Genomic DNA, 26,758 nt, shown 5'->3' with positions numbered 1-26,758 from the left:
AATAGGTTGCCAATTCGACATGCACAGATACATGTTTTGGCAGCTTCTGTGTTTGCGAGTAAATCTGACTAAATCTCACATATATAGTCAAGTTTATATGACACTAATAAAACTAGAATATAAAACTATTTTTTATCAGAACAATAATAAAAATATAATATCTGATTATCTGGAACGTGGATAATTACATTTCTACTCTACAGAGCATGAACTGTTGAAGACAATTTGGTAGTAGTAATTATTGCGAAGCTTACTGTTGAAGACTATTTGATGCTAGTAATTGCGAAGCACGTACTGTTGAAAACTATTTGGTTTTAGTAATTGTGAAACATGTACTGTTGAAGATAATTTGGTAGTAGTAATTGTGAAACACGTGGTGTTGAAGACTATTTGATTATTGTGAAGCATATACTGTTAAAGACTATTTGATAAATTATTGCGAAGCACGTAATATTGAAAGCTATTTGGTAGCAGTAATTGTGACGCATGTACTTTTGAAGATTATTTGGTAGTAATAATTGTGAAGCATGTTACTGTTGAAGATAATTTGGTAGTAGTAATTGTGAAACACGTAGTGTTGAAGACTGTCGCAGTATTAAATTGTGAAGCATGCACTGTTAAAGACTATTTGATAGATTATTGTGAAGCACATAATATTGAAAGCTATTTGGTAGCAGTAATTGTGGATCATGTACTTTTGAAGATTATTTGGTTGTAGTAATTGTGAGACATGTACTGTGAAACATGAAGACTATTTGATCGCAGTAATTTTGTGTTGAAAACTATTTGATAGTAAGTGTGAAGCACTTACTATTGAAAACTATTTGCTGGTAGTAATTGTGAAGTGTGTACTGTTTAAGAGTGACCAGTTGGTTCTAGTAATTATAAGGTATAGCCTGTATACTGTTGAAGATTATTTGGCTATTGTAAAGCATGTACTGTTTTAGTCTGTTTAAGACTATTTGGTAGTAGTAATTGTGAATCATATGTACTGTTCAGACTATTTGGTTATAGTAATTGTGAGACAAGTATTGTTGAGGACTATTTGACAGTAATTGTGAAGCACGTACTATTGAAATATATTTTGTGGTAGTAATTGTGAAGCATGTACTGTTGAAGACTAGGCCTAATTATGAAGCACGTTGGTGCAATTAATGCAGCAACATATATTTTCCCATACCATAGCCCTTATACACCACAGTAGGCGCAGTGTCATTATTTTCAACATTAAAATGTAAGAAACAAAAACACACGCACAAATAAAAACTTCCTAATGTAAAGATAAGAACTTATTTTCTGATGTTATAAAAGTGCTTAACTTAACGAATATAGTACAAGAATATAATAATTATATAATATTGGTGGATAATATCTTTTTTTTAAACAATTTTGAAATGTAAGGCAATAAAAACATCAGGATTTGCCTCGGCTTCTTATGTAAAGAAACAACGTGTTTTTCATTGAAATGGGCAATATTCAAGAGATGAGATGATCGATGTTGATTTTATTTATGATTATGTTCAAATAAGGCGCATATGACAAGCGAGTATACGTTGTTACAAAACTGAATGAAGATTAATTTTCATTTATTTTGTATCGCCGAATAATTAATGATTGATAACTATTTTCTGCAGCTTTTTTGCATGAAAATATGATTTTGCTTCTTTTAAGATCTCGAGGTTAACTTGATATTCTTTCTTTTGCCAATTTTTTTAACGCTAATTACTTCCCATAATTTTTTCATGTGCGCGTGCTACTTTCAAGACGGTGGTTTCATCCCAGTGTTTTCCTACGATCGTCATCCCTACAGGTAGCTTGTCAACCCAGCCTGCGTTGATGGAAAGTGCTGGATGGCCTGTTATATCAGCCGCCATAGTGTTTTGTCCCGTGTTTTGTATCATATCTACGCAGTAGTTTGACCGCTCTATATAAAAGAGAATAAAAACATGTAAAATAATTCAATCTAGACACTAAAAATCATTAAGCTGTTTCAAACCTAAAATTATGGAATGAGATGTTATATTTATATAAAGAAGCCATATTGAACGAGCTTTTGGGCGTCGCTTTTGAAAATAGGGGTATGTGTAGTAGATGGACTATTTGGGAACACGAAGATACGTAGAATGTGGGTTGGGTGAGTGTATGTGTAACGTCAAAACCTACCTTCAAATGTCATCTCGCCTTCCTTTGGCAGTTTTTGAGCTACAAAAGGAATGGTTGGCATGATAAGTACGTCATAGTCTTTCAGAACATCATCATAAGCTTGGCGTAACAGGCGTGCCAAGTTCTGACATCTTCCGTAATATTGTCCATGGAATGTTTCATTTAGGTATGCACCGGTAAGCATCACAGACTAAAAAAGAAGATTCACAAGTTGCAATTAATTTCATAGAGATGTCATAGTAATGTCAATGATTATTTACAGTAGGGAACTTAGTCACTCATAACCTGTCTTCTATCCTTACATGCCTTTCTAAATTAGCGTTTTTGTTGATTACATTGACGACATAATCATAAAATAATCATAAAGTCTAACAACTGCGAAGCGGATTGTCTCTCGAAGTCGTGTTTCTTTTTTTATTGAAATGACATGGAAACTTGTTCATACTGAACAATAACTATAATTATCATAATGATCCCGATTAGTAAATTACTCGACAATCTGAACGAAATTCAAGAATCAATGTTAAGTATTATTTTATCATCTCATCTATATACCTTCATGGTCTCATATAACATATAAAAAGGGCACGGTGGCTCAGTGGTTACGTCCTTGGACTCATAATCCGAGAGCTTGCTCGACGTGCGTGGGTTCGATTCCCCGTCCCACCACCGTGTTGCGCCCTTGGGCAAGGCGCTTTGCCTCGCTTGCCTCACCCCACCCAGGTACAATGGGAAGCTGTTAGGGGTAGTCACAGTCGTTGTACTGATGGACTCTGCGCCACTTGTAGGCTGCAAACGTGGTTCCGACATATTCTAATGACGACGGAATATGAGGCTGTTTACGGCATAAAGCGCTATATAAATATCTACATTTATTTGTTTTTATTTATAAAATATAACATAACACGACCAAGAACCAATGAATAACATATTATATATAGGAGACAGTTTATACTTCGATCTATTCTGTATTACCTTGACTTTATCTGACAAATGCTTGGTATCATGCTTCAAAGCTGCGCCTGATATCTTCATATTGTTGGTTGGATAATATCCTCTGTAACCGAGTCCATGAACTTAAATAATAAAATAAAATGATTATTTTATATAATTATTATATCGCAGATAACTTTGTATCATATACGTATTGAGATTGAATACTTGTATGTTGAATTTTGATGTGCCAGACTCATCCATTATCAATGAAAAGTGATGTACCAATCATTTTGATACAGCTTGTACTAAACTATATGTGCCTTCGGTCTCGATGTCGACGCTCTTCACGACTCGGCTCTGCGCGCCTCAATATCGGCACTAAGCGCCTCTGCTCAGTCTGACTCGCTCGCTGTTTGGATGTTGCGATCCGAGGGAAATGATAAAGTTCTATGATAACTACCTCGTTTATTAATAACAAATATTTTTTTAGTATTCCTAATCATTTTTACCCTAATATGGTAGTGACGTAAACGCGTTGAGGCAGCTGTTTCGCGCGCGCATCTATGCGGCATCTTTAAGGGCGCGCGGTTGTACGCCAGCTACCGATTAGAATATGCACTCAATGAAATGCGCACTGACGTCACTGCCACACCAGGGTGAAAATGGTATTAGGAAGCCTGCTATACTTACGTGATCCTCTGAGCATACAGTGATAGGCCCCTTCCAATCCAAAACCCGCCCAAATGTCACCAGCTGTTAAGAAATTAAAACTACATTATTGTTCACAATAAAAAGTATTAAAACTCAAATTACCTTGTTGGCGTTTACTCTGTTAAAGAAACTAAATAATCCAAACATGAATCTATGATTTCCCTGAAGTGAGACGTAGTTATAGTACTAGTGTATACTCACAATGCTTTTGCATTGGAATCGAAACATCTTCGACCTTAGCTCCAACACTCGTCAACTTCTGTGCTGCTTCTTTTACAATCCTATCCACAGCCTCCTCGGATACGTCGTGACCAAATCCCTCCTGAAGAATCCCAATTCGCATACCATTCAAGTTATCCACTTCAATCTGGGACGAAAATAGACAAGTATTTTTTAAGGCTAGATATGAATTTGCGAATTATGTCGACAAAATACTTCGATCTCTAACCCACTTTGGTTATAGACATACCTCTTTAGTGTATTCAGGGACTACAATATTTGGAGGCTGACGGTGGTCCAATCCATTGTCATATCCAGCAATCACCTGTAAAGGAATGTCAAACAAACCTGATTATGATGGAAATAATTACGAAATACAGCAAATTATTGAATATAGTAACACCATGCACCATACACAATTAGACTGAGGAAACTTTGTAAACGAATTTGGCTATTCCAGATGAAATCCACACGGATTGGGGTTACCTGAATGAATAGCCCATTCGAAATAGAAAGAAGAGGGCAAGGTTTACTTAGGGGCACACCATTAGATTTCCTGGGGGGGGCATGGGAGTTTTTGAAGAAAAAAACTTCGCCCCCAATTAACCAACTTCGCCCACTAGTGAGACGAAAAATTTTTTTGCCTCACTGATGAGTAAAAAAAAATTACCCCCACCCAACTTTGATATAAAATTGGATCGGTTGAGCCCATATTTATTGGTCGAGCTATGAGTTTTAAAATATTGGACGAGACGTAGTCGAGTCCAATATTTTATAACTCATAGCGAAAAAAAATTCTGCCTGACCAAAACTCCCATGCCCCCCTGAGAATCTAATGATGCGTCCCTTAGTGATTTACCTCCAGCATGAGAGCACAGTCATGTACCGTCCTTGCGATGGGTCCTAAGTGGTCAATCGTTGGCTCAATAGCCGCTGCTCCTGTATAAGGCACAAGACCCCATGTTCCCTTAATCCCAACAGACCCATTCCAGCAGGATGGCAGTCGAACCGAACCACCTTGATCACCACCAATCGCCATATCCACTTCACCGGCCATGACCTAAAAAAGACAATTTGAAATGTGTATAAGCCGCAAGATACACAAAAAAAAAACTGGTATTGTCACGAATGTTTTGACTCATCATGACCATGATGACACATTGCATGCATATGTCTTGAATAATTGTTCTAGCATTCCGAAATGTAAAAAGAATGCATATCCATGCATCCACATTCACTAGTCTTAAATCACAAATTCACTTTCTTTTTATCGGAGAATGTTATAGAAAGAGCGTTATATTCTCTTTTTGATACTCAATGTGTAGCTAAAGTAGGCAAATGGTCGGTGTACTAATTAAGATCCTCATGATTACGATTTTGGCATGCTTGTTTGTTTATTTCTTCTTTACCCTGGATCTATACAGATGGAAATTTAAGTAGTCCTATCCTTTTGTTCTCATATTTATCATGTTTATGACTCAGCCTAATAATGGGCAGGAAAACACTTGTGGCACATCGAGAAAGGAATTACATTTTCGCATGTAGCCTAAACGACAGTCTGTCCACATAGAAGTACAAACCAAACCTGTGGCATCGGGGGTCGATGCTTTGCATCACACGCACTACATGTCAAAAAAACGCGCCGCGTAAAGAGTGTGGTGCTCGACAAGTACAAATCGTGCAGTAGTTAGGCGCGCCAAAGAAACATTTACACACGCATTGCACTAAAATAATTATTCTTATACCTCCAGTTTCCAAGGTCTATTTACTTTGTACTTCTATGTGGACAGACTGTAGTTGGGCATTTTCCCCTCTGTGGCACATAGTGACTCATAGTTATTGTACAGCTCTGTAAGATATGCTTCAAGGTTTTTCATTTGAAAACAGTTTGCAAAATGCTTGTTAACTCGACGCTTTTGATGGTTTGTTTGTATGAATGCCATGCATACCAGAACTGCGCTTCCACTACTGGATCCTCCTGCCGATCGTGTTTGATCATGGAAGTTTAACACTGGCCCATATCCTGTAGTGTGACTGCACGCCGAGAAACACAAGTTTTCACATGTTGATTTACCAAGAATAGTGCCACCTGAAATAAATAACACCAACATGGCAATGCAACTGAGGAAGTAAAGTCATTAATGTAAAACACATCCGATCTTTGATATTTTGGTTATTATTAGTTAATGGATGGAAGTTTGAAAAGATATAAAACAGAAAGATGAATTTGAATACCGGTGGTAACAGTTAAAATGTTTCCAGGTTGATGTATCAAATAATGAGGGTCATTCAAAATGTTGTGCTTTAACTCTCAAATCTCTTGTTCTACACTTGGTAGTCCTTGATATGAAGCTTGTGGTATAATATGTAAAATTAGAAGATCAAAATAACAGCAAATCGTACTGCATTCTGCAAAATTATATACGATTGAGGTATAAATACCAGAAAAGAATGTGGTATAACGGAACAGTTCTAATAATTGCAGTAAATTGCGTTAAATCGTAAAAGTCGCCTAAAACGCAAAAAATGGTGCTAACTTGTGATCAATTCTGATATGTATCAGATATCTTTCAAAATATGCGTATAACTTCCCGTTTTCCACAGTGACATGGGGCCTCATAATTAAGTTTTACACCCTTCTGAAAATCAGTGCATCCAATTCGGTATTAATAAAAAATTATAGCTTTGCGCTTGTAGCAGCTTGTACTAACCTGCATCTAGAAGTCTCGTAACCACGGTTGCATCCACATCTGGTATAGTGCCTTCCAAAGCACGACATCCATTCATCATAGGTACCCCGGCTACCATTACATTATCCTTTATTGCAATCTTCTTGCCTGACAATTTACCACTATCAGCTCCTTTAATGGTGGATTTCCAATACCTTGAAATAAAAGAACAAGCACATGTGTACGACTATTACACCATCGTGTGTTTTTGCAAGTCGCTATACAGAGTAAAGCTGGAAACAAATTATCCGTCATGTGTCGTGTCTGCATTTTTATCATTTTGCAGGAGAGGCATATTTGTGTTTCAAACGGTTTTTTGAACGGCAGAAATTGTGAAGCCAACTGTGCAGAATGAAAGTGCAAATATTTATACATACAGCAACTTGTATAACTTGTATAACTTCACTCATATCTGCATTGATATTACAGAAAGAAAATGGCGTATCAGCATATCTGATTTCTTTTTAAGGGATGGGTTTATATGTGTGTAAATGGAGGAGAAATGGGAGGATTTTGGCATGTTTGCTGTGATTGTTTGCCTAGCAATATTGATCACAAGTACACAATTGATGGTGCATATCAAGGACCAAACTCTATAGTTTTATATTTGAGCACGATCACTTCTGTAAGGTCATGGGAAATTATGTAAATCGGCTTTTATATTTGATGTTGCATATCGGCTCACGCACTTTATTTTTGTACCCAGTATTTCACAAAGTCCCTGTACTCTGATGACCCTATGACTTTTTGCTGGTATGTTGAGCACTTTAAACAATTAATTATAGTACTTACCTCCTACTTTAGGAACATGCGTATGTCTTAATGTATGTCGACCATGTCAACAACCCAGTGTAGTTTTACATGGTTGGAAAAGTCTATTTCCTTTCGCTATTTTGCCAATCATAATTCATAAATTGTCCAACTTTTTGACAAAAAGAGTTTTACAACTATTCCGCCAGCAAGGAAACACAAATTTATGTGTATCCAGTGCGTCCTTTACGTTTAAATAGTTCAGTTTATTGTCAAGTTGTGCCTCTATACGCCATATTTACGGAATTGATGATACGAGCTGATACAGAATTTTTGAACCCAAATTTCTTGAAATATACATTACCTTTTTAACTTCTCGCCACGAAATTGGATTCATAAGAAGGTCAAATACAAGCCTTCCATTATGGCTGGTATCATCATCTCGATTGGTGTCTTGTGTTAGTATTATTCCATATTTTGCTGGTAGAAGTTCAATGAAACCCTCCATAATTCACGACTACTGTCACTTGTGTTATAAACTCGATGTGTTTACTATATTGTCGCTCGGGTCCGCGACTAATCGCAGGGACCAGTCTATCATTAGCTATTCTATACACTTTTCAATAGCCTTATTGTGATGTGTGGGAGTTTTAAAAGCCGAGCCATGAACAAAATATAATGCGAGCACCCGGGGCATCAACTTTAGAGGTGACGGTATGTGCCTGTCAATATATGCCCCTCTTTGAAGCCGACTATACCCGATGACCAGGCACCTTCAGTTTTCAAAATATTATACCCAATGACCCTTTTTCATTTTGATTGTACATAATTGACCCTTTTTTATTAAAAAAAAACCCAACGTTTTGTACTGATATGCGCCTACTTCGCGACGCTTGTACAAAATGTAGGCACATATACCCATCAATTCTAAAGTTGAGTGCCCCGGGGCGAGCGCATACTGCGGGCCAATGAACAATGAGATAGTGGCTTTTCTGATATCACTTTGAGGAACTGTTGAAGTATAAATCAGCCAACGAGTAGGTGTGTCCAAATTGCACATCTTGAATTGAGACCAAGACATGCTGTTATTTCAATTGTTATATCGTTCCGGTTGGTTTATTACCTACCATTGCCTACGAGATGCAGTTCTAAGGTGACAGAGGGACAGGTCTGCAATTCGATTCCACAACCATTCATACCTTTCATCTGTTTTATTGTATTATCGTGCGAATTGCTCCGTGGTACCTTACGGGTACCTGAATTTTATTTGAATGAAGATGACTCTGTCATGCTCGACGTCATATTGCATAATTTCTATACAGTATATGCAATAAACCAACCAGAACAGTATAACAATTGAAATAATAGGCAGTTCTAAGATAGGTTAAGAAGAATATAACGTCATTCTGTATTATTATTCAAGGTTGTAACGTGTGTCTATGCTGTCATGTAGGCCTACCTGGCAACAGACACGCCCCAGGTAAAAACAGATGAAATTTGTAGAAAAGCGTGATTATGACAAAAACATTAAAAATGATACTTTGAGGTATTGTTTTTTTAATTTTTGTATGGCAGATCATACATACACATGTGCTGAGGTCAAAAAGGTAAAAATTTTGTTTTTGACCCCTGACTCACCTGTCATTCCAAACAACCCCTTAAATGCAAGAAAGTTGTATGTGGCAGATACGACTTTCTTGCATCCATAAAAAGTCATATCTGCACATAATTATATTAATTACTGTGGAATTAATTATTAACATTATGCACTTCAAATATATCTCCAAATTTGTATTTTGATTTACATTTTCATAATGATTGAAAAGCTCAAGTTCACAAAAAATGCAGATGCGACCCTCTTGCATTCACATCAAAAGGGCATTTTTTTCTATAAATGAGCACTCCTGCATATCACCGTTCAAAAACAAGAAATTCAAGACCCTTTAATAAATATAAGTAATACTTACCAAGCACGATAAGGGTTTTCCTCAGCAGTAGGTCTGTAACCCGGAGTCCGTGGATACTTCACAGGTAAAGTTGGTTCCACAAGATGGTCAAGGCGGTTGAAACCCTTAAGAGCATCAGTTACAAGAGAATGGCATTGTTTTAGTTCATCGTCGCTTAGTGAATAGTTCAGACGTGTTGCTAATGCTGATAACTCAGCTGTAGTAGGTCCTGGAACTGTCGGGTCCTGAAACAGCTCTTTTATGAAAACAATGTTATAGTTTAGTAAAAATTGGCAATAACAAACTGAGAGCATAGTGACATAGACGTACCATGCGTACGGTAGTTTACACCAACAGCGCTTGAAATGGCGACATCTTTTCGGTACTATTATGTAATTGCAATGTGTCGTACTTGTGACTGATGTAACCTCAAGGGGATGGGACTAAATATATGTTGATAAATGTGTTCTGTGGTAAATTTCAAAAATTAGGGAGGGTTTAATTCGATGCATCCTTGTACCCCTTCAATTAGAACCCATCAATATATTTCGGAACAACCCCTTAGTGACATACACATGGTCTTTCACAAGCTCTGATCTTTCACGATATCAAGAGGTGGCACCACGAATATAACTTTAGTTATATGAGACGAATATATAACTTTAGTTATATTTATCTCAGGGCAGAACTCTTTCGCTCCAGTAAAAACCCCAAAGCATGTACACGTTATGCGTCAATCTTCGTAATTTGTTGATTTTTGGAATTTCACTATGCCCACAATGTCTCCTCCCCTGAAAATATTTTCTGGTGCCGCCTCTGATGATATCACATAATTATTGATAGCGTAGTTTCAATAAACATGTAAAGCCCATTCAGTGATCTTAGTGAAACTGTGAAAAAAATCATTTTGTATAATTACTTAAAAGATTTATAAGTCATTAAAATTGTCATCAGGGATTTTTAAAATGAAAAATTTGGCAAAAACGAGGAAAGCAGTATACATTGTAGTATTGACGAAATTGAAGCTCCATGCATTCAATTACATGTAGCTGATACCTAGTCCTCTATACTTAGTTACAGATTCATGTAAAATGTTTTACTTTGTAGGCCTATTTTATTTAATACACGGCCAAATAATTAAGTCAAGATGTCTGAACCATTAGCAGGCTATGCTAGCACATCCCCGGGAGCACATCTAGCAATGACAATGGTACCAAAATCTCAATTTGGATGATTTTTACGATCGTCCAGATGTACAATTGACTGAATGGGCCTTTAAGGGCTGGGGTATGAACGTTTGGACAGTATTTATTTTGGGACATCAGAGCACATCAGACATATCGAATTGCATTCTGAATACGAAGAATGTCATTCTGATATCAAATAATTTTGATTTTTGAAATTCGCAATTTAATACACATTTTATGGCAAATCATTAAAAATTGATATTTTTGATATTTAACAGTACTTGAAGTAAACTTTAGAAATCTGATGATTTATACTTGAAGTGTATGTAGCAGGGAGGAAAAGCCGACGGTCAATTGAAAATTGTGACCTTTTATATTGAAGATATGGATTTTTGGGAAAAAATCCATATCTTCAATATGAAATGTCAAAATGTTCAATTGACCGTCGGCTTTTCGTCCCTGCTACATACACTTTAAGAATATAACATTAGATTTATATAATTTACTTCGAGGACTGTTATATATCAAAATTTGAAAAATATCAAATTTTTATAATTTGTCATAAAATTTGTATTATATTGTGATTTTCAAAAATGAAAATTATTTGATATCAGAAAGACATGCTTCGTATTCAGAATGCAATTCGAGGTCTGAGGTGCTCTCATGTCCCACAAAAAATACTGTCGAAACGCAATAAACGCTCATTTTGGATCCCTTAAGAGGACCGAAAAAGAATGCCCTTTCAAATGTTTTAGGCCTAAATTTGAATTTTAAATGTTGACATTCGGCTATCCTCTCCGAATCGACAAGACAACTATGTGTCTAATAAGCTCCAATAAATAATTATTGTGATTGCATTGAACTTCGAAATCGCCATTTTTCCTATTGTGTTGTGGTCGGACAGTGCAGTGTGCATTGAATCGTTTATGCATGACTACAATTACGAACCCCATACATGGGTCGAGTACCACCAGGTCGAACAATAATATAAATTATTATATATTAAAAACATACATCAACTATATACTTGAAGTTGGTCCCTGCTTTTGGCTACTCACTTTTTTTATATTTTGCAGTTACACCTAAATACTCATGTAATAGTATATAGTAATTACATAAAACGGTTACCTGGGTTTAGTTCCATGCCTGATTCAGTCATTTTGTTACAACTTACTTGTCCGAGTTCTTTTATTCAAAGAAACGCGAAAATACATGAACAACACGATGTCGATGTGCATGTACAGTCGTTGGTTGTGTGGTAAGGGAGTGTTCATTATTTTTTGGAGCTGACGGGCCGGGGGGCGGGGGGCTGCTCTCCTTGTCTTGAGTGATTGAGTCACTGAAATTCCAGTAGCTTCCAGTGTAGTAACTGGATTCCTTTCCCCTATAATAGCTTTAGTTACCAGTGTGTTATTATTTTTTGAGAAAAATGCAAAATAGTCACAAGTTTATCAAGGGGTGAAGTACCAACTTAAACATATGTTAACACGTTAGCTGCGCTTCACACCGGGCCGTACCGATGAACCTCAAAAATCCTTTCAAAATGTTCTTCAGTATTTCTTGATCCCATCATCCTCTTTTTATGACATTTTCCAGTAGATATCAAAAAAAAAGCTCAGGCCTATTCCCCAAATTTCAGATGGTTCCGATTTTGCGTTTGCGAGTTATGCATTTCACTGCGACATAGTGTGTTTTAATAAAGGGAGAACCACTCATTTGTTTGTTGTGTAATACTTGCTGTTTAAATAGATAATTCAATTAGACATGAGGATGAAAACTTTCGTTGACAGAGGTCTTGAATTTTAAATCAGGCGATAGATGACGAAACCATAATTAGGGTTTATTGTAAAGTGTGTCACAAATGAAGTAATCTTTAATCGGTTCATTGAGTAAGACCATGGTGAAACTTGAGAATGGAATAATATGAATATAATGTGTTAGTATAGAACACAAAATACATTGGAGAAATCAGTGTTTTCACTGTGTGTAAAAGTTAACATTTATTTTATTATTTTTCTAATACAAGTAACACAACATAAATTTCAGTACTGCGGAATTAATATATAAGGAATAACAAAGGCATTCTTTAAATGATAAATATCCATCCATGTTACCATGGTTACAGTTTCCATCTTATTACTGTTATAGTACTGATGGGTTGGCGCCTAGATAGCGGAGAATCTCCCGCTTGAAGGATGATAACCTGGTTAGAAACAATACGTTCAGGAAAGGCATTCCATTATGAACAATATAAATAGCAGTAGATCTGGGAACTTTGGCAGGTAAGTTATATAATCTAACCGCACGAAGCTGTGCTGGCTGGAATAATGCTTCAGTCCCGGGGGGGGGGGCACTTCAACTTTGGAGGTGACGCGTATGTAGGGCTGTTAAGACCCCCTTTTTCAGCATCGCTGTCACCTAAAGACCCCACATTTTTTTACGAACACATGCGCTGTCCCGGCTCTGTCACCCGAAGACCACCTATTTTTCCATTTGATCTGTCACCCAAAGACCCTTACAAGTTCAATTTGAACAGCAACTTTCATTTATTACTGATTTTGTTACTTATTTTGAAAAAAATTTGAAGCCATTTAGAACTATAAATTCGATTTTCGAGGTTTCTGTGGCACTTTTTCGGTTCTCACCCAAAGATTCCATTTCAAAAAAAGATCATGTTCTCACCCAATGACCCCATATTTTTTACATTTTGCTCTCACCGAATGCCAAAAATCATGCTCTCACCCAATGACCCCATATTTTTTACATTTTGCTCTCACCGAATGCGAAAGTGCCAGCCCTACACCTATATCCATTTCAAATTGAAGTGCCCCCCCCCCCCGGGGGCTTCACTGTCTAAAACAATTTAAAGCTACTCTTCATAACTGGCAAGATATATAATTATCTTCAAAAATAAATTTAGACTGCAAAATGGAAACACTGAACAACTTCAACATGAAACCACAGATACCATAATAATTAAGCTACTATTTATGATAGCCGGGCAATCATCGTACAAATAGTTCCAATTACATGACCCTGAAATAGCAGACTTGACAATACTTAATATCTAGAAATACAAAACTCACGGGTTCACACATCTCTAAACATACCTACCATGCTCTAAATTTCACCCACTGATTGCTCTTTGAAACTCTTTAATACTTTCTGTCACGTCGTTATTTAAATCATGAGGACAAATCAGTCCACTTCTTTTGAAGCTGAAACCCATCTTTGCCATATTCAACTTCTTTCAGCAATGTGTATAAGATAACACGGTCACCATCTTGATAATGAAGCTGGAACAATGCAAAAAAACTAGGGAAACGGACCATTATTTCATTAATTTGGAATATTTTTCCTCTAGTGGCAATAATCTTCCACGTCTAAGGTTCTTGGTCTTCGACAACTCATGTTATCACTACTGGCTTTCCATGATTTTTTCATGCGCGCGTGCTACTTTCAAGACCGTCGTTTCATCCCAGTGGTTTCCTACGATCATCATTCCAACGGGTAGCTTGTCCACCCAGCCTGCGTTGATGGAAAGTGCTGGATGAGCCGTTATATTAGCCGCCATGGTGTTTACTCCTATACCTGTGGAGTACTGTACCAGCTCTATAAACATAATAAAACAGAATAAAAACACAAATAAACTGCTTAATAATTCAATCTGGATAATAACAAATCATTTACACTAAGATAAGCTAGATACATTTCCTTTCAGTAAGGATGGAACGTCGATTGAATTGTCTGGGAACACGAACACGCGTATAGTGAGAGGTGGATGGGATGGGATGAGGGTGGGGTTGGGTGGGTGGTTGGGTGTGGGTGTGTGTGTAACTACAATAACTTCAAACCCTACCTTTGAATGTCATCTCGTCTTCTTTTGGTAGCTTTTGAGCTACGAATGGAACGGTTGGCATGATAAGTACGTCATAATCTTTCAGAACATCATCATATGCTTGGCGTAATAGGCGTCCCAAATTCTGACATCGTCCGTAATATTGTCCATGGAATGTCTCATTTAGGTATGCACCAGTAAGCATCACATACTAAAAGAAGGAGATTCACGGGAAACGGTCAAAGTTAATTTCAAAGACACAAAATGTCAATGATAGCTAATGATTTATAGCAGTGCATTAACCTAAAATATAGGAACTCCAAATTCAAGTTCAACGAGTGTTTGTTTGAGACTGGTCCGATCAATCATTTAACAAATAAACGAACGAACGAACGAGTGAATCTATTTTGCATGCAACATTCAGAAGCTGCTTATCCTGAGGTGCTTTTCTAAAATCAGTGTTTCTGTTGATTAGATGACGACATAATTTGGGTCATATTCATGATATTATGCTAGTATAGAGCGAAGCGAACACTTTATCGATGTCGTTTTGTCGTGGTTTTTATTTTGAAATGATATTGTATGGAAACTTTATCACTACAACACGACCTAGTGTATAGGTGTTTCAGAATAGAAACACATGAGAGTCTCACCTTGACTTTATCTGACAAGTGCTTGGTATCATGCTTCAAAGCTGCGCCTGATATCTTCATATTGTTGGTTGGATAATATCCTCTGTAACCGAGTCCATGAACTTTACATGTTCAAGTAAAACAAAACGGTTATTATTTATATCGTTGATAACGTTGTATCATATACGTATTGAGACAAATTTCAGTGGCGTACCGTGGCCGCCCCAACCCCGGGAGGCTGAAAAAAATTCAATTTTGCCGCCCCTTCCTCAACAGGCCGAAAAGGTTGACCCAATTTTTTCTCGGTCGTTTGAAAAGTGAAGAGCAAAAAAAAAAAAAAAAAAAAAAAGAGTTTCAGGCGCAAGCGCCCTAAAAGCTGCACATTTTTATGCTTTATCAAATTTTTCCGCCCTTTTTTATTTACTAATTCTTTTTGCCGCCCCTTCGTTTTTGCCGCCCCTGTTTTTGCCGCCCCTTCTCCTTCCGCCGCCCCTTCATTTTGGCCGCCCCTGCTTTTACCCCGGGTGCTGGCGCCCCACCCAAAATACGCGCATGAATTTATCTAACTATCGTGTGTAGTTTTTGTGATGTTAGTTCAGTTACAAATATTTATGATACACCGTCCACTTTCTTGACACAAACGAGGTTAAGTTTTCCTTTGCAGCGCTGTGGAAGTGGATGCGGTAAATGTAGAATCCACACAGGGGCCAATAACTGAAAAATTTTCCGATTGTAACGAAACTTGTCTCAAATTCATGTCTCAAATTGTTTGATAAACCATATTCATGTAATAAAAGAATAGTTGGGATTGTCGATACTGTAATAATCCTCGATATAATAAGAAGTACCTGAATTAGCTTGAATTGACAGTTCAAATACAGTTCAGATTCGAAGGAAACTGATGCGTCAACAAGTATTGTTCTTGAGTGCCCACAGAAATAAAGTAGTGATACCTCGACAGTTGTCTCATCGCCTCTCGATTGTGTGTTTCTCCAAATCAAGAAGAACTCGGACCCAGGGATTGTAGGCCCCGTTCGCGTGTAATAATTATGTGTTTGTTTATCATGCAGAACATTCCTAATAACCGACATCCCTACAATACGTTACAGGTGTAATAGAGCAAAAAAGGTCAGACCCCCATGGAACCATATTGACCACGACCTATGTTGTGGTGTTACCCTACTAATGAAGCGTTCTAGAGAATGCAAGTTATTCTTTATTTGCAATTCCGTTAAAAGCAGTTTTCATTTTTTTTACCCTAAAATTTACCGCATCCACTTCTACTGCGCACGGAAAACTTAAACGCCTTACTAATAACAAATACTTTTTTAGTATTCCTAACACTAGGGAAGCCTGGTATACTTACGTGATCCTCTGAGCATACAGTGGTAGGAGCCTTCCAGTCCAAAACCCACCCAAATAGGACCAGCTGCAAGTTACGAGGAAATCTAATGTAAGGGATGCACCATTTGATTCTCCTCGAGGGGGGGGGGCATGGGAGTTTAGTTCAGGTAGCAAATTAATGGGATTAATGGGCACGTCATGGGATTACCATGAGTGAGGCTACCCGACTCTCCCAGGAAAGAAAGTTACATTTCCCCAAGACGCTATGAAAGGCAAAAGTGGTGGCTAAAAGTAAAGCAAATTAAAATTCTCAGTCGATTTTTTTAAACTTATAATCAGTTGGGTGTTTTCTTTTTCTTTCTTTTTTTTTTTTTTTTCTGGAAATCAAATGGTTCTCCCTAAATCTCCAATTATCCACATAAATGTACATTATTGATAAAATGGAGGCTTTAATCATGTTAATCGTTGTTTTGTTGTTGATATTTTACTCTATTTGTTTAAGAAACTAACTATTACACACATGAATCTATATGATTTTCCCTTGTTGGTTTACTCACTATGTTTGTGCATTGGAATCGAAACATCTGCAACCTCAGCTCCAACACTCGTCAACTTCTGTGCTGCTTCTCTTACAATCCTATCCACAGCCTCCTCGGATACGCCGTGACCAAATCCTTCCTGGACAATCCCAATTTTCATACCATTCAAATTATCCACTTCAATCTGATGATCAAAATAGACAAGTATTTTGTCATAAGGCTAGATTTGGATTGGTATGATGGCTGCGCGAATCATGTCGACAAAATACTTGGATCTCTAACCCACTTTGGTTATAGACATACCTCTTTAGTATATTCAGGGACCTCAATGTTAGGAGGCTGACGGTGGTCTAATCCATTGTCATAACCAGCAATCACCTATAAATGAATACCAAATGAACCTCGATCATGATGGAACTATTAAGAAATACATTGGAAGCAAAGTGTAAACAAATATGCAAGAAATACTACAGAAAAGTACGCAAATTATTAATAAAGTTACACTGTACAAAATAAGACTGAGATGTAAAAAATCTTTAATAAGCGATTTTGAAATAGAAGGAGAAACGGCACAGTAAGAGAAAATTGTACTTTGACCATGTTGGCAGATTTTTACCTCTAGCATGAGAGCACAATCATGCACCGTTCTTGTGACGGGTCCCAAGTGGTCAAGCGTTGGCTCCATGGCCGCTGCTCCTGTATAAGGCACAAGACCCCATGTTGGCTTCAGACCAACAGACCCATTCCAGCAGGATGGCAATCGGACCGACCCACCCTGATCACCACCAACTGCCATATCCACGTCACCTGCCATGACCTAAAATAGTAAGAAAACTTGATATGTGTAAAAGCCGAGGATGTTCATACATGTGTCGCCATGTGTGTTATGACGCATCATAAGACTCATATTGCATGAATATGTCCGAGAATACGTCTTGAATTAGTTTGCTGTTCCAGCATTCCGAAAAGTAAATAGAATGCATATTTACTGGAAACACTCACACCTCCACAAAAACATCGTACATTGTGATGTGCACCTAAGACATACTGCCACTGCAAATGGAAAATTGAATAGCTCCCCGGGAATAGCCCCTTTCCACATACCATTTTGGACATTTCATCCTCTTCTTCTTCTTTCGAAATACTCTCCAACATTCCACAACGAATCACACGAAGAGGATGTGGACAAAAAGCCCCCCAAGATGTGCTTCACGGTTTTTCATTTGAAAATAATTATTTCTTAGCTTTACGCATCTTATGGTTTGTTTCTTTGCCATACCAGTACTGCGCTTCCACTACTGGATCCTCCTGCCGACCGCGTTTGATCGTGAACGTTTAACACTGGCCCATATCCTGTAGTGTGACTGCACGCCGAGAAACACAGGTTTTCACATGTTGCTTTACCAAGAATTGTACCACCTGAAATAAATGCATACCAACATCACAATGCAACTCAATTCAGTAAAGTAAAATCATTAAAGTTTGATATATTTTTTATGATTATACTAATGATTAGTGGCCTCGGACAGTGGCGTGCGTACCGGAAGGGGGACGTACTGGTGGTGCTTGTGCCCATAGATTCATCGCTACTCGTTGTACATTTCGTCACATTCCAATAAAATATTTAGCTGATTGATGGTGTGTTAAAGTACATTACATGAGGAAATTATCCTCCTATACATGAAATCAACTTTTCCACATTGACATGGGCCTCATCATTGGGTTTTACCTGTTTAACAGAAATTGTGTTCATGCAATCGAAGAACTAAAAACTATCAATAAAGCCTAGCAGCTTCTTGTGCATGTAGTTTCTTGTATGAAACTAACCAGCATCTAGAAGTCTTGTAACAACGGTTGCATCTACATCTGGTATAGTGCCTTCCAAAGCACGACATCCATTCATCATTGGTACCCCGGCTACCATCACATTGTCCTTTATTGCAATCGTCTTGCCTGATAATTTACCAGTATCAGCTCCTTTAATGGTGGATTTCCAATACCTAAAGGATAAAGTACAATTAAGTCACAGCTAGAAACAATAGATGTGGAAATGAGGGTATAAACTGACCAGTAGATAGCCTACTACTAGTACAGCGGTTCCCAAACAGTGGAGTCGCGACCCTTTTGGAGGTCGCAGACTCGCGACGAACGTGTTCCAAAATGGACTTGCCGGAAAATTAAAAAAAACACCCAAGTTTGACACATTTTAGCATCAAAATTACAAATTTCTCCCGGTAAACATGGTAAAGTTATTCTGGCAGCCGGTCAGTAGCCTGAATCCTTCCAGGCCCAGAATTGCGGCGCCTTTTATTACCCACAATCCTTTACGTTGCCTTATTCAGCACAACCCGATGACCGTGCGTAGATGTTGAAAGGACTGGAGGATTTAGTCTAGCCGGTCAGTGGGACGACTTGGAAATGCTGTGGGTCGCGCCATAATTTGATAACGGAATTTGGGTCACGAAAAAAAAAGTTTGCGAAGCCCTGTACATGTACAAGTAATTCATGCCATATTGGATGGCCCAGGGGAAAGTATTTGCAAGACTATCCATTCCTTCAAGGTAAAATAAACCTACTCATGTTACCGTCTGGCCATGGTCTGACCTGCTGTCTGCTGTTTTCCTGGGAAACAAGAAATACCAATCTGTGGCTTTAAACACTTCAGTTTTGTCTTCCGTCTTCGCAAACATTTCTCCTGCGGACGCACTCGCGCACATGCGTAATTGTTACACTATATTTTGTTTCTCTAAGTTACCACAATAGACCGTGATAAAAAAAACCCATATAATAGTCTTTTAAAACTTAAAACAATATTGTAACATTTTCATAAAAAATAGATTTTTATTCTTTCCTCATAACATATCAGAATATGTCCTCTTCTAATTTGTTTGTATTAGTCCGGTGATCGTTGCTGAGTTCGATCGGCGCAGGTGTTATGAAAATCACGAACATTCACGCATGGGTGTAAAAGACGTATTTAATATAAGTTCTACTTTTACGCGAGCATTCGTCCTGCGTACACTGTTTTAATGGTCATCTTTGTTTCAAATCTCAATATTAAATCTCAAATTAAGCAGCTAGAATAAGAAACTAAATTTCTAAAGCCCCACTTTTGGTTCAAGTTCCTTAGGGAATTAGTCAATGTTAAAATTTATTCATATGAATTCTGTTCTGTCTGTCATCAAAGTAACAGGTGTAAGTCAGTTCTTCTGTATCGAACTGGCCAAGCGCGGCTTCCTGTTTAAAATAAACATCCCGTAGGGCCTACATGTACTAAAGTATGTCATTCAGTTCAGAAGACATGAATTTCAAGGTCTTACTTTACCCATGACCGTACCAAGCATGATAAGGGTTTTCGTCAGCAGTAGGTCTGTAACCTGGAGTCCGTGGATATTTCACAGGTAAAGTTGGTTCCACAAGATGGTCAAGGCGGTTGAAACCCTTAAGAGCACCGGTTATGAGAGAATGACATTGCTTTAGTTCGTCGTCGCTTAGTGAATAGTTAAGACGTGTTGCTAATGCTGATAACTCTTCTGTAGTAGGTCCAGGAACCGTTGGGTCCTGAAAAAGTTCTATTAAGAAGACATTTTTTTAAACACTTACCATTGAAAATAGCACTTTTTTATTTTTTTTACATATACTGTGTAGAAAGACCTCGATGGAGGGGGTTCAATCAAATTGAAACTTTAAACCAGGATCGCTATAAAGGATAGCTAGGTTTATAGTAAATGCCATGTTACTAAATACATTTTTCTAAGTACTGACGTAGAGACTGCATATGCCTATTATTATTATATGCAGGTTTTCTCCGGGATCTCCGGTTTCCTCCTGTATCGCAAAAATCAGTGATTAGTTGTTTGGTTATCAAAAACTTCCTTCACCCAATGGAATTTGGGGAGCTGCACAGATAATTGGTGGATGTTACAATCTAAATGCGGATAGGTGTGCGCCGTTCGGCAGCAACCTAGTTGATGCGATCTGATTGTGATGATTCACCATTGCAGCGAAATTACAGCGCTTTGAGTCCTCTAAGATCTGGAGAAAGGCGCTTTATAAATCCAAAATTTAATTTTAATTTTTAAATTTTTATTATTTCTAGGTTACCAACTTACCAGTAGTCAGTTTTATTCTTTGGAAATCATGAAAGTTTGATATCTTTTTTGTTTTTCAAAAATATACAGCAAGACGAGCACAGTACTTTGGAACAAGAATCCTATGCCACCAATTATGAAAGTATTTTAATTAGATGGTAGTATGACTATAATTATTGTGATCGGTGCATTTGAACATAGACCTAGCTATGATATGAACTTCGAATGGCCATTTTTATATCAGGTGGCATGAAATGCCACACTGATATGATATAATTATTGTTGAGCAGAGGTTCTTCTGATTCCGATTCTTCTGATTCTTTCGCCAAACAATCTTTTAAAATGCTACTAGTGCCAGACGCTTGCACCAATCTCGACCAAACTTGGTCACAAGAGAAGCAGATCCTTCTAAGTTGTACACAGTTATGGGTGAAAGGTCATGTAGATTAGAGGTTGAAATCTTAAAAAGGCGCTTGACCAGATTTTGATCATTATTATGTTTTAATGGATCCAAGTGTGTGAAAATATTGGATCCAACACATAATAATGATAAAATTGGATGCTTTACGCCCAATATTTATTGGTCTCTCTATGAGTTTTAAAATATTGTCTCGACTTTAATAAAAACTCATAGCTCGAACAATAAATATGGGCTCAATCGATCCATTTTTATATCAAACATGGCCATAAGAACCGCTGACCCAAGCTTAATATAAGTTGTACACAGATAGGGGTCAAAGGTCATGTAGGGGTTATTAGGGGGAATTTAGTGAAGATTTTAAAAATGCTACTCCTTTAAATTACATGCTATGACCACCAAACTGGGTCAGAAGAAACACTGGCCCAACCTTAATAAATTGTATGGAGGTGGAAGGTCAAATGAGGACACACGTTAAAATTTACCCGATTAGCTTGATGCAAAGAATCCTTGATATGAGGGGAATATGAAAAAGTCAACCTGACGTCACCCGAGGTCAAAGATCAAATGTTAAAATGAGCCCGATTGGGCTTAAACTTGTGAAAATCATCCTTGATATGAGGGGAACATGAAAAGTCAACCTGAGGTTACCCAATGTCAAAACAAAGGTCAAATGAGGTTACATGGTAAACTTGGCCCGATTGGGCTTAAATTTGGTGAAAAGCATCCTTGATATGAGGTGAATATGAAAACGTCAACATGAGGTTAAAGGTCAAATGAGGTCAGAAGTCACCACCTGATATTCGTGGCTCTTGAGCCACAGTAGCTCTAGTTACTAGTTACATTGTATTTAAAGAGTATACTGATCAAAGGTCTTCGATCTATACGCTTGGACATCTCTCTGGCATAAATAATAGTTCTGTCAGTGTACACGCCATTTGTGCAAAATTGCGTGCGAAAATCCCCAAATCCGTAGTAGCGTAATAATATTGTGAGTTGTAACAACTCGTCAAAACAACTCGCCACTTATAGACAACCCCATAGCTATAACATAAAACATGTAAAATGGTCATTAATACCTGATTTTTGTTACTTGCCTGATTCAGTCATTTTGGTATAATTTTAAAACTTCCTGGTCCTAGTCCTTTGGTCAACTGAAACGCATAAATACATTAAGTACATGTACAGTTGCGTACAGTAGTATGCTACTCCCCAACGCGATGTATTCCGGGATGTATTCATGTCACAGTCTCCAGTGGAGTCCTGTACCAAATACGTAGGCGTAAATGTTAAACATGCAGAATAAGGGAGTGTTCATTTATTTTCCGACTGGGGGACACTTACATTTTTAAGGGGCTGTGCAATAATTATGAGCCCTGGGGGAGGGTAAAATGGGGGAGGGGGGGGGGGGGGGAGAAGAAATTTTTGGCGAGCCAAAAGGGGGGCAAGCAATTTTGTCGAGCCGAGAGGGGGGGGGGCAAGCGATTTTTGGCACACATTCATGGGGCGCCTTTTAAATAACACGCTCTAAAAGGAAAACAGTACGGAAACGCTTTAATATGAAAATTTTCCTGCTCGCTGCTCTCGCAACATTTATCTAGACCATTTAGGTTTGAAAATTGGGAACCCAAAAATTTGACATGTGTCTAAAGGGGGGGGGGGCAAAGATTTTTGGCGGGCCGAGAGGGGGGGGGGGCAAGCGATTTTTGGCAGGCTAAGAGGGGGGGGGCACGGATCTTCCAAAACGAGTTTCTCCCTGCAAACGCATGCGCAAAATGTGCATTTTTGCAAAGCGTACGCGGTATTTTTAAATACCTGTCAAGCGCATACACACACAGCACACACTTAGCGGGCAGAACCTCGTTTTGAGATGACCGTGCGATCATCGGTGTATGTATATTAATATTCATGTATGATTGTCATATGATATCATGTTCATGGACCCACCTGTGGTCATAACTCAATTTTGACAAAAGTGTTAGTTATGCCCTTTTGCCATGGGAGGGCAGTAATAGATCACACACAAAATACATTGGAGAAACCAGTGTTTTCACATTTATTTTATTGTTATTAATACAAGTAACAAAAAATAATTCAGTACTGCGGAATTAATATGAAAAGAATAGCAAAGGCATTCTTTAAATGACAAATATCCATCCATGTGACAGTTTCCATCTTATTACTGTTATAGTGCTGATGGGTTAGCGCTTAGATAGCCGAGAATCTCCCGATTGAAGCTAAACATATCCTGATTAGAAACAATATGTAATACGTTCAAGAAGGGCATTCCATATGAATAAATTATATAGCAGTAGATCTGGTAATTTTGGTAGGTAAGTTATATAATCTAACTGCACGAAGCTCTGGCTGTAGCTGGAATAATGCTTCACTATCTAAAACAATTTAAAGCTACTTTTCATAACTGGCAAAATATATAATTATCTTAACCATAAATTTAGACTGCAAAATGGAAACATTGAACTGATTTCAACATGAAACCAGATTGTCAAAAGCAATAAGAGAAAAGTAAGATAACCAAAGTCTAATTGAAGTACAAATATTATAATTAGTAAGCTACTCTTTCTGATAGCCGGTCAATAGTTCCAACTGCATGACCCTGAAACATCAGACTTGATAATCCTTTATAGATATCTAGCAATACAAATATCACGGGTTCAAACATCTCTAAATTCCACCCACTGATTGTTCTTTCAAACTCTTACTTCTGTCACGTCGTTATTTAAACCGTGAAGACAGATCAGTTCACTTCTATTAAATGTAAAGTCCATATTCAGTTTCTTTCAGCAATATACCGTCTTGATAATGACGTTGAAACAACGCAAAAAACAACAACAAAGAAACGGATAATCATTTAATTAATTTGCAATATTTTTCCTCTTAATAATCTCCAATGTCTAAGGTTCTTGGTCTTCGCCAATTCTTGTTATCACTACTGGCTTCCCATAACCTTTTCATGAGCGCGTGCTACTTTCAAGACCGTCGTTTCATCCCAGTGTTTTCCTACGATCATCATTCCAACGGGTAGGTTACCCACCCAGCCTGCGTTGATGGAAAGTGCTGGATGGGCCGTTATATTAGCGGCCATGGTGTTTTGTACCATACCTGTGCAGTACTTTGCTCGCTCTGTAAATAGTGGTAAATGAGAATAAAAACAAGTAAAACAGTATGATAATAACAAATCATTACACCGATAGCTGAGTACATTGTCTTTTAAACATTAGGCTACAAAAATGGATAAGAAAGAAGGTAAAACTAACAAAATAGATCGTATCAGGATCAAAGGAAATGAGTCGACCCGGTTTTAATATAAATTTACTGTTATTAAAGGCTTAGTCTTTTACGTGATATTTTAATACACCACTGGGGGCATTATAATTATGCAAGAAGTAGAAATCCGAGTAAAATTGAGGGCGTCGCTGTGAAGCAAATTACACATTATGGCTTTAAACAAAACATTTTTCTGAAAGCAATACTATTCTGCAATAGTGTACATTTTCAGATAGAAATGAAATATGAGAACTTTCAGAAAACGTATACACTATTACTAACTTAGAATCGTAAAACACGTATACACGATTGCTTCAGAAAATTAACACAAGCAGAACATTCCTTTTGTTATGTATTTTACATAATATTCAATGCGTATGTATGGCTGTGGGTGTGCTTGCAGTTTAGGTGTGGTGGGTGAGTTGGTGGCGTGGGGTGGGGATGTCATGTGTTTATGTGGGTGGGGTGGATGTGGGTGCGTGTGGGGATGTTGGTAGGGGTACTTCAAAACTTACCTTGGAATGTCATCTCTCTTCCTTTGGCAATTTATGAGCTACGAAAGGAATGGTTGGCATGATAAGTACGTCGTGGTCTTTCAGAACATCATCATAACTTTGGCGTAACAGGCGTCCCAAATTCTGACAACGTCCGTAATATTGTCCATGGTATGTCTCATTTAGATATGCCCCGCAGAGAGCTACAAACTAAAGTATATTAAAGATTCACAAGAAAACAACTGCATAAATTCAATTAATTCACTTATGTTAATGATACTAGTAGTCAGTCGTTATTGTTTTTTTTAACATTTTTCGAATGTTAGTTGACGAAAACGTATTCGATCGGCATCGAATAAACGATTTTCTTCAACACACATTCGTTAGAAAATAAAATGACTTGAAACAGATTGAATAACGAATAGTTGTTGCATCGTATATTCAACGTCAAGTATGCATCAGCGGAGTTGCGAGGCACATTCATAGAGTTTGTGGGGTTCGTGGACTGAATTATTTAGAATGTCCTTATTTGACGTCTGTTTGTTTGTTTAAACGGTCGCTACGTGTGGAGACATGCTTGGGTCCTGATGGGACCAGGCTCAAACAAAATGCTCAAGCCAGGCTAAAAAGACTTGATACCGTTTATTCATAGTTAACATAAACAAAGATAAACCATAAATTTAGACTGCAAATGGAAACATTGAACTGATTTCAACATGAAACCAGATTGTCAAAAGCAATAAGAGAAAAGTAAGATAACCAAAGTCTAATTGAAGTACAAATATTATAATTAGTAAGCTACTCTTTCTGATAGCCGGTCAATAGTTCCAACTGCATGACCCTGAAACATCAGACTTGATAATACTTTATAGATATCTAGCAATACAAATATCACGGGTTCAAACATCTCTAAATTCCACCCACTGATTGTTCTTTCAAACTCTTACTTCTGTCACGTCGTTATTTAAACCGTGAAGACAGATCAGTTCACTTCTATTAAATGTAAAGTCCATATTCAGTTTCTTTCAGCAATATACCGTCTTGATAATGACGTTGAAACAACGCAAAAAACAACAACAAAGAAACGGATAATCATTTAATTAATTTGCAATATTTTTCCTCTTAATAATCTCCAATCATGTCTAAGGTTCTTGGTCTTCGCCAATTCTTGTTATCACTACTGGCTTCCCATAACCTTTTCATGAGCGCGTGCTACTTTCAAGACCGTCGTTTCATCCCAGTGTTTTCCTACGATCATCATTCCAACGGGTAGGTTACCCACCCAGCCTGCGTTGATGGAAAGTGCTGGATGGGCCGTTATATTAGCGGCCATGGTGTTTTGTACCATACCTGTGCAGTACTTTGCTCGCTCTGTAAATAGTGGTAATGAGAATAAAAACAAGTAAAACAGTATGATAATAACAAATCATTACACCGATAGCTGAGTACATTGTCTTTTAAACATTAGGCTAC

The 26,758-nt window shown here is 37.7% G+C and overlaps 2 protein-coding genes across 4 annotated transcripts in view; both read right to left on the bottom strand.

The window, feature by feature from the left end:
* LOC140147862 (amidase-like) overlaps positions 1-11,983 on the bottom strand; it is a 33,737-nt gene extending 21,754 nt beyond the window's left edge. The window contains exons 1-11 of one of the 2 annotated variants that reach the window (XM_072169634.1): positions 11,770-11,982; positions 9,476-9,710; positions 6,741-6,913; positions 5,979-6,118; positions 4,889-5,089; positions 4,280-4,354; positions 4,012-4,177; positions 3,790-3,852; positions 3,139-3,239; positions 2,164-2,353; positions 146-1,924 (exon numbers count right to left, since the gene is read on the bottom strand). In XM_072169634.1, coding sequence (XP_072025735.1) covers positions 1,719-1,924; positions 2,164-2,353; positions 3,139-3,239; positions 3,790-3,852; positions 4,012-4,177; positions 4,280-4,354; positions 4,889-5,089; positions 5,979-6,118; positions 6,741-6,913; positions 9,476-9,710; positions 11,770-11,800 — 1,581 coding nt within the window. In that variant the 5' untranslated portion in view covers positions 11,801-11,982 and the 3' untranslated portion in view covers positions 146-1,718. Of the gene's footprint in view, positions 1-145; positions 1,925-2,163; positions 2,354-3,138; positions 3,240-3,789; positions 3,853-4,011; positions 4,178-4,279; positions 4,355-4,888; positions 5,090-5,978; positions 6,119-6,740; positions 6,914-9,475; positions 9,711-11,769 lie in introns of those variants that run through there. The other variant, XM_072169636.1, reaches the window with a different exon arrangement.
* Positions 11,984-12,963: 980 nt separating this feature from the next.
* On the bottom strand, positions 12,964-22,695 carry LOC140147866 (amidase-like). Of its 2 annotated transcripts, XM_072169642.1 has the most exons (11): positions 22,601-22,695; positions 20,332-20,566; positions 18,822-18,994; positions 18,274-18,413; positions 17,611-17,811; positions 17,298-17,372; positions 17,013-17,178; positions 16,478-16,540; positions 15,133-15,233; positions 14,501-14,690; positions 12,964-14,253 (listed from the first exon to the last, which is right to left on the bottom strand). In XM_072169642.1, the coding sequence occupies exons 1-11, from the start codon at positions 22,611-22,613 to the stop codon at positions 14,060-14,062; spliced, it is 1,551 nt and encodes a 516-aa protein (XP_072025743.1). In that variant the 5' UTR covers positions 22,614-22,695; the 3' UTR covers positions 12,964-14,059. The 2 variants fall into 2 exon arrangements, with proteins under 2 accessions (XP_072025743.1, XP_072025744.1); XM_072169643.1 differs by lacking the exon at positions 17,298-17,372.
* Positions 22,696-26,758: the final 4,063 nt, after the last annotated feature.

Source organism: Amphiura filiformis, chromosome 3, assembly GCF_039555335.1.
Source record: "Amphiura filiformis chromosome 3, Afil_fr2py, whole genome shotgun sequence".
NCBI classification, from domain to species: Eukaryota; Metazoa; Echinodermata; class Ophiuroidea; order Amphilepidida; family Amphiuridae; genus Amphiura; species Amphiura filiformis.
Note: the sequence above shows the minus strand (reverse complement) of the source record. Positions and strands in the feature narration are given on the sequence as shown.

Excerpts from the sequence above, each read along its gene's own strand:
- LOC140147866 (XM_072169642.1), bottom strand. Across the intron at positions 16,541-17,012 it reads GATTCCAATGCACAAACATA|CTGGTCCTATTTGGGTGGGT; the intron begins GTGAGTAAACCA and ends CGTAACTTGCAG. Across the intron at positions 15,234-16,477 it reads CTGTATGCTCAGAGGATCAC|TTCATGGACTCGGTTACAGA; the intron begins GTAAGTATACCA and ends GAACATGTAAAG.